This window comes from Cornus florida, unplaced genomic scaffold (genome assembly GCF_030987335.1).
Source record: "Cornus florida cultivar Cherokee Brave unplaced genomic scaffold, ASM3098733v1 CherokeeBrave_3.0.0_Hap2_Chr05, whole genome shotgun sequence".
Taxonomy (NCBI): Eukaryota; Viridiplantae; Streptophyta; class Magnoliopsida; order Cornales; family Cornaceae; genus Cornus; species Cornus florida.
Window position 1 is genome coordinate 112,299,241 of NW_026775575.1, and position 8,811 is coordinate 112,308,051.

Genomic DNA, 8,811 nt, shown 5'->3' on the forward strand with positions numbered 1-8,811 from the left:
TGTGCACACAAGGGTAGATAGAAAACAACATCAACCGCGTTTGCCACATCAATTAGTTGGCCTTATATTCTTTATTTCTTTTTATTCTCAAAGTCCAATTTTTTTTTTTATTATTTGAATGGCTCAATATGTCTATTTTGTAGGCGGGCGCGAGGTATTGGTAGGCTATTACATTAGGCGAGTTACAGATATATAATCTTATATCACATGAATATAGATGGAACAAGTGTTATATATAGATTCAATACCTTTTACCCTTTTACCTGAAATAATACTATTATGGGTGACTCCTGAAAGGTAGTACCGTGTGACCGTAAACCCATTTGCATTTATATAAATTTGCTAATCTATAAGTATTTAATAGATAATAAAATGAAACCATTATTTTTTTTTTCTTAATTTTATATTACTCCGTATATTTTTTCTTTTGTCTATGAAAAGAATGCATAATAAAGACACGACAGTTGTAGATGGTACAGAGCCATGATGCACTTAATTTCTTCTTTGGTTGGTTCCTTTATATTGAATGAAAAATATCACGAGCGAACTGGCATTTTCATTAAGGATGAAATCCTTTGTAAAGTCAAGCACTCAATTTGAACTTTGAACGGACAAGAACGTTTTACTTTTAGCATTGCTCTTTTAGACCATTTGCACCAGGCTCTCCGAATTTTGACTCTTTAAAAATGCCACATCAGCTTTTCCAAGAGCTACATCAGCAATTCCAAGAGCCACGTCAGCAGTTTTCGCTCTCCAAAAACATGCACTCCATCAGACTCTCCGAATTTTCGCTCTTCAAAAAAAATAATAATAATAAATTAATATTAAAATTTTTTTTTTTTTTAAACTTTTCCTAAACGGCTATATTTGCAACGGTTATATTTGCTCAACGGCAACATTTTTCAATCGAACAATATTTTTGTAAATTATTAAAAAAACTACAATTGATATTAGAACTTGAAATAGTACATTATCCATTATGGATTAAAAAATAAAAAATAAAAAATAAAATTAAATAAAATTAAATAAAACAATTAAAAATAACTTAAACAATACAATATCCTAAATTGGAATAAGAAAATAAATAGACCAAGGATTACAAAATCCTATGGGAACTTTGGGGCGGACCGTGAATTCAAAGATGCCAATATCTCATTTTGTCGTGCAATAATCCAAGCTTTCCCCGCTTCTGTTGGTGTCGAATTTGGATCTGTTAACATAAGCTCCTTCTCTTCAAGTCTCTGTTTCTCTTTAATCTCTAGCTGCCTTGTCTTCTCTTTCTCCATTTTTCTTACCTCTCGTGCCACTTAGGCATCCTGCATTTTCTCCTGACGACTCTCAAAACGAGTGGTGATATTATTAAATTTCGAAATGAATGAAGTTTGCAATTCATTCGCTGAATTAATTTTTGCTCGACGCTGCTTCCCCGCTTTTCTTCCTGGTAGTCTTTGTAGTTGATATTCTTCCACACCGGGTGAATCATTTTCCCCTATGTGTGGTGATTCTTCAGTTGAAGCTCCATCTGTCGTGGCTGCATGACTTGATGGAGTAGATGGTAATGACTGCCCAATAGACTCATTAATGTCAAAGTCAAATCCACTCCTCTTCTTTGGCTCTTTTTTCTTTTTTCCTTTTCCTACTTGTTCGGCACAATGTGAATTCCATTTATTGTTATGCTTCAAGATCTCCCAATAACTTTCTAACTTAAATTGACCACCCGTTTGGCTACGAAACAGGTCTTTAGCTGCTATCATCTATACGAAAAAAATAACAAAAAATTAAAAGCTGACTATTTAAAATATTTACGAGTTATATTTAAACAATAAATAACTCACCATATCATCACTGCTGAAGCCGCTGGGACGATTCATTTCTATGGTAGTCATGCAGCCGGAAAATTTACTGATTTTTTGTTGGATCACCGACTAACGATTCATCAAAGCTATATCATTTCGCTCAGTTGGAGGAACACCAATATGTTGTATATATTGTTCCAAAATTCGCTCCCATAACTTCTTCTTACTTTGGTTTGCCCCCGTAATCGCATCAGAGGTAATGGACAACCACGCCCAATATAAAGCTTCATCTTCAGCCTTGGTCCAATTATTAAGTCGGGTAAACGGTTGTTTTGACAGGGGTTTTGAGTTACTTGATTGTGGAACACTAGTACCACAATATTGATGAGAAGGTTGGGATGGTTGATGAGAAGGAAAATGAGAATCTTCTCCATGAAAATTGATATTCTCTTCGGGAAATGGCAAAAACTCATCGTTTGATGGGTTGAATTGGGTGCTGTAATAATATGGATGTCGAGGATCCATGGAATCGAAATGACTTTGAAAATAATATCTAAGATTGAGAAAATAGAAGAAGAAATAAGTGAATGGTAGATAATAGAGATGTGATGAGTAATGATAGAAATTGGGGTATTTATAGAGATTTTAAAAATTTTAATTTAATTTAATTTTTTTTTTGAATAAAGTTATAAAATTTGAATTTTTAAACTTTTTTTAAAAATTATAGCCATTAAGGCATTGTTTGGTACTGTAGAAACTGTGCCTTAACGGCCAAATACACTATTTGGCCTACTCATTTAAATTTAAAGCAAAAATATATATAAAAAAAAAAAACCAAATTTTAAAAGGTAAAATTTGAATTTTTAAACTTTTTAAAAAAATTATAGCCGTTAAGGCACTGTTTGGTACTGTAGAAATAGTGTCTTAATGGCCAAATACACTATTTGGCCTACAAATTTAAAATTTAAAGCAAAAAAATTTTTTAAAAAAAAACAAATTTTAAGGGAAAAAAACAAAAAAAAAAAGTTTTTTAATATATTTTTGGCCCAATTTTTTTTTTTTTTGGAACAAACAATGCCTAAACAATATGTTTTTTATTTAATGAATTTAATTTTATTTTTTTCCCAAAAAAAATAGCTCTAAATAACCTATTTTAAGGTTTTTTTTTTTATAAAAAATATCTGCACTGTTTGGAAACTGCCTTGCATTTGGACCAAAAAAGGCAGCCCAAACGGCGCCGTTTCAAACCAGAAAAAACAAAAAAAAAAATTATCACTATCGTGGGCCGGCTCGCGGAATACCGCGAGCCGGCCCGCGAGCCTAATCTGGGCCCTACTATTTTCACGAGCCCGCTAGAGGAGAGAAAATTGGTTTGGCTCGCGGAAAGGGCCTTCCGCGAGCCCACCGCGGATGGCCTTAAAGAGGAAACTGAGCTAAGACATTATATATATATATATATATATATATATATGTGTGTGTGTGTGTGTTCTTCCACAATTCGTCATTTTCTTATTATGCATGCATATCCATAGTCAACTTGTTTTTCTTTTTACTTCAAATAAAAAAATTAAAATTAAAATTAATTAGGTCAAAATATGTAATTAAATTCTCAATAATTCAACTCACCAATTCATTGTTTTCTAATTAATAACATGAAATTAGGTAAATACTTATACACACAATTACACAAACGCTAACTGTGAGGGACGACAAACCCTTACAAGTTACATCTCCTTCTATAATAAGTTTCGTAATTTTTTTTTTCAATAATTAATGAACAAAAATACCTATAGTTTAAGGAAACCAATGTCCAGTGATAAAGGGTTAACTTAGATCGTGTTGTGAACTTACACGTAATTTGTATATAATTGCACTAATTTTAAATTTATCTTGTTATTAATAGATATTCAATCATGATCAAAATATATTTATAATCTTATTTGAAAATTCGCTTCATGTGACACTTGAAGGGAAAATGCATGCAGAATTTTCAAATTAAAAGTATATTTTAAAAATTGTTTTCATGCCTGTGGCGGTGGAAAATTCCAAAACTATAAAAGCATTCCTAATTGGAGCAAAGTGGTCTAATAAGACCACTCGGATACCAAAAGTTTATTATTATATTTAATTCATCAGAGTAAACGCGTTGAAGTTGTACTAACCGCGGGAAAAAGTTGATTACTCTTGCTATAAACATGCACAAAAAAAGAGTTAAAAAGAAGAATATCCGATTTGATTTGTGGGTATAGCAATTCGATTCGATTTGCATGGATCAGATCAAATTTGTGAATTCACGAATTAATTACTCACTCCTAATTTTTTAATTTTCAAATTGAATAAAGCCTGCAAATGATATAAATATTTATGAAATGTAAGAGCAGAAAAGACAATAATTTGATTCATTTGAAAGCATGAGTGTTAGTCTTTTGTTTTATCATTAAACGAGTGTGAGCTTTATTTTGAGGTTCTATTTCTTTTAAATGACAAATAATTTCGTCTAAATTATTTATCAAAGTGTTTTATGTTGTAAAATTACAAAAAGAAATGGTATGAGTTGTACCCGAGCTAGCATATGTCACATTCAAAGTCTATATTTTAACTATAATTTTTTGAGTTTGGAGTCCGATACAAAAGGTTATGGGTTCAAGCACTTATAAGTGCAAAAGTAAGTTTATAAGTTCATTGTCACTGTTAAAAATAATAATAATAAAATAAATATAAATATAAGGTTCAAAAAAAGTTCCCACTTATCTAATGACCATATTTATTTTATTGCATGATTGGGTAAATCCAATCATTTAATGAAGTAGATTTACTTTATTAAATTGTGGTGGATTATTTACCTTTTATGTTTGCAAATAGAGTAGAAACATTGAATGAATATTAAATTGTGGTGGATTATTTACCTTTTATGTTTGCAAATAGAGTAGAAACATTGAATGAATTTGCAAATAGTGAGTCAGTTAGGCCGATTATTATTTTTCAAAAGGTGAAGAAGTCAAACATCAGTTTCATGCATGGCTGTTGTCACGGCCTCGAGTTTCGTGCATAGCAGGACGGCTCGTGCGGCACTTTTCGCGGGGCTCAGCCTAACACAACCTTTTCATAAAGACTTTGTAGGTATTGATTCCTTGGAACACTGTTGAAAAGTCAATTAAACCTGGGGTATATCACTCAAAACAATGTGAGGAAAGTAGAAGAGCAAAAAACGGGAGAGAAATTTAGCCCGAAATCAAGGATTGGAGTGATGGTAGGAGAGATGATGCTAGAAGCCTCTTGTTTTTCTGTCTTCGCCTGCCCCAACTTTCTTCCATTTATAGCCTTAAGTCAGTGAAGGGGATTTAATTAGCACTTATTAGGTTTTCTTCCAAATAAGGTAGGACTCACGCAATCATTAAAATCACGCTGCCCTAACTCCTATCCTTCAAAATCCTCTAAATGAGTGTAACGTTCCCTTAAATGACCTAGGCAGGATTTAAGCATAATGGTAACAACTTTTACTCCGGTTATCTCTCACTCTGATCTTGACTTGGGTCTTGCTTTGCAAGACTTGACTAGATTTCTTTCCTCCAATCCAAAGTCCCTTCTGTATTTCCCCTGACAAAGAAGCAAGTCCTACCATTTACTCCTCGTTTTGATTAGTTTGAGCCCCTCAAGTCGAGTCGGAGTCCTGAGTTCGTCGATTGACAACTTTTAATTAGGTCGAATCGAGGTTCTTGGCCCGTCGATCGATAATTCATATTTGGTTAGATCAAGGCTCTGGGCCCGTCGATCGACGGTTCGTACTTGGTTAGATCGAGGCTTTGGGCGCGTCGATCGATGGTTCTTGTTTAGGTCGGATCGAGGCTCTGGGTTCGTCGATCGACGGTTCGTACTTGGGTTGGATCGAAGCTCTGGGTTCATCGATCGACGGTTCGTACTTGGGTCGGATCGAAGCTCTGGGTCCGTCGATCGACGGTTCCTACTTGGGTCGTATCAAGGCTCTGGGTCTAGCGATCGTCGGTTTGTACTTGGGTCGAATCAAGGCTCTGGGTCCGTCGATCGACGGTTCGTACTTAGGTCAGATCGAGGCTTTGGGTCCGTCGATCGATGGTTCGTACTTGTGTCGGATCGAGGCTCTGGGTCCATCGATCGACGGTTCGAACTTGGGTCGGATCGAGGCTTTGGGTTCGTCGATCAACGGTTCGTACTTAGGTCGGATTGAGGCTCTGGGTCCGTCAATCGAAGGTTCGTACTTGGGTCGGATCGAGGCTCTGGGTCCGTCAATCGAAGGTTCGTACTTGGGTCGGATCGAGGCTCTGGGTCCGTCGATCGAAGGTTCGTACTTGGATCAGATCGAGGCTCTGGGTCCGTCGATCGAAGGTTCGTAGTTAGGTCGGATCGAGGCTCTGGGTCCATCGATCGACAGTTCGTACTTGGGTCGGATCGAGGCTCTAGGTCCGTCTGTCATCGGTTCGTGGTTGGGTCGCTGTATTCCTCGACCCACTCTTTATGATTTTGTCCTTCCTGCTTTGGTGTAATGATTCGTGGGGGCCATTTAAATGACTAGTAGGTGACGTGGGTTGGTGACGTGGCTCTAATGCATCCACATTTAGTCCCCCTGCACATGCCACTTTTGAATTTTGAAAATGGGGCGCGTGCAAAGAGACGTGGGTGTGATAACTTTGGGAAACATGGGTTTATGTTACCTATGTTAGTTGAGGTAATGATTTAAGTGACGTTTCGGTTAGAGCATGATGGCGTTAGTGGGTGTGACGTTTTGGGTGTCTTCTTCCCCAACATAACTGAAAACTGCCATGTCTATATAAACCGAGCTTTGGGAAGAAAAAAGAAAGAGAAAGTAAGAGAGGGAAAAAAAGTGAAAAGAAACCATTCTACGTCAAAAGCTTCGTTGTTTTAAGTGAGACAAAGTAGTAAATGACGAAGAGGAAGGCTCTAAGTAAGACCGGTGAACCAGTACCGAAGGTGTCGCCGGAGTCAGAGTGGCGCAAGGCGCCGTATTTTGGGCCATCAGATGGGTTCTGGACATCCACCGGGGATGTTGTTATGGAGGGAATAGATAGCGGAGTTGCTCAATTGATGGAGAAGGAAAGCTCCATCAAGAAGGGGTTAGGCCGCTAGCAGTTAGTGTGCAACGTTTTGCTATTGAGCAAGGTATGTACCCGTACTATTTTTTGGATTTTAAAGCACCGGTTGGGCCATGTAGTGGTTGGGAAGAGTGGACAGATCACATTTTTGCACATAAGTCGTATGTGAATTGGTTGCGCCAGGCGAGAGTTGCTCGAGCCATGCGTTTGTGTCGAATTCTCAAAGTACCTAGAGATCCTGTTGGATTAGATTTGCTGTTGTCGCGATGGTATAGCGCAACCCATACTTTTATTACAAAGTGGGGCAAGTTTACTCCGACTTTGGAGGATGTTGTTCATCTGTTGGGTCTGCATGTGATTGGTGGGGAATTTTCTATGCCTCTAAAGTTAGATGAGGTAGAACAAGTTATCCTGGAAGTGTTGGAGGAGGGTTTAGAAAAAATGAAAAATTATGGATCCTTTTTTGGATCGAAGGGAGGACGGCGCAAGGAAAGGAGTGAAGGTGCTGGAAAGAACATGACTGGGGCTTGGATCCGGTATTTTTTCAAAGACTTGTAGCCTTCGTTTAAAAGTGACAAATCTTAGCGCCCAGCGATCGATGGAGAGAAAATTGGACATCCCGCAGAATTGGCAGCATATGTGCTATGCTGGCTATCAAAGTATATTTTTCCTGGTACTCCTAATGATGCGCCGCTAAGCAGGTGGTGTCAGATAGCTGTGAAGATAGCCAGTGGTGTTGCTCTCCCTTTAGGTCCCCTATTCTTAGGGACCTTATACCATCGTTTAGACATGGTAGCAAAAGATTGCATGCGATCTGTGGGGCGATATCCTATAATGTCCTATTTAGCCATTGGGTTTCTGCAGATGTTCTTATATAAGCGATTTCCTTCTTATGGCCCCTTGCCTCTGGAATTGGGAGAGCCGGAAGGGGCGCAAGGAAAGCGCTGGATTGGTCGCACATGGCGAGTTCCTTTAAGCAATGTGATCGACTCAGAACCAGAATTTGTTTTCAGGCTGTACAAGGACAAAGTGGCTAGAGTAATCGACGTACTGTTGTATTGGGAGGATTCGAGGGTGTTCAACCCAAGGCAGAAGCCCTGCAATCGTGATGAATAGTCGTTTGCTCTGATGATGACTCTATGCTATCTACCTGGGTGATTTAAGCTGGGTGATGTGTTAAAGGTGTACAACCCCAGGCGTGTGCCGAGGCAATTTGGGTTTGACCAGGGTGTGCCAAGGGCGTGTGATCTTATAGAAAAGTATGAAGAGTTGGAAGAAACTTTGTATCGCTTCTCAGTGCAGTATGATTTGTCAGAAGAAGGTATAGAGTATGTAATGATTCCTGCTCGATTACGCTTGGGTGATATTATAGAGGGCTATCAAGCGTTCCGGGAGCATTGCGTGGAGAGATTCAAAATATTATGTTTACAAGTGCCCCAGCCATGTGAGCCTGCACCAGTTTACAAGGATGATGTGTCATTGCGTTTACTACGCAATGGATTGCGAGGGAATCGCTCGATTATGGCTCCCTTAGCTTCAGAAATGGGTGAGGTGACATATGTTGCAGTGCCAGAGGCTGCTATGGCTGGGATTCCTGTCAATCCCCGAGCAAGTAGAGGCCATATATACTACCGCTAGGCCAAGTGTGGCCCCATTGGAGGTTCCAGTTAAGTCGAGAGGTGGTAAGGAACAAGCAAAGGATATGTTAAACGATGAAAGCGATGAACCATTCATAAATCTGGTTCAGCGTAAACGAAAGGCAGCGGTAGTGAATCTATCGGAGAGTGAAAGTTCAGAGGAAGTTGTGCACATAAGTGATGATGAAACTGATCGAGCGGATGGTACAGCTAACTCATCGACTGGTGAAAGTGTTTTTTTATTGGGAGTATGGGGGCAGCTGGTGGCTCGAGGAGCGAAATCTTGAGGCG

General features: G+C 38.4%; 1 protein-coding gene across 1 annotated transcript; it reads left to right on the forward strand.

Annotated features, from left to right (window-relative positions):
• Positions 1-6,713: 6,713 nt before the first annotated feature.
• LOC132309991 (uncharacterized) lies at positions 6,714-8,521 on the forward strand. Its single transcript, XM_059808232.1, has 4 exons — positions 6,714-6,904; positions 7,003-7,419; positions 7,585-7,930; positions 8,048-8,521. Exons 1-4 carry the CDS (start codon positions 6,714-6,716, stop codon positions 8,519-8,521), a joined length of 1,428 nt encoding a protein of 475 aa, XP_059664215.1.
• The last annotated feature ends 290 nt before the right edge of the window (positions 8,522-8,811 follow it).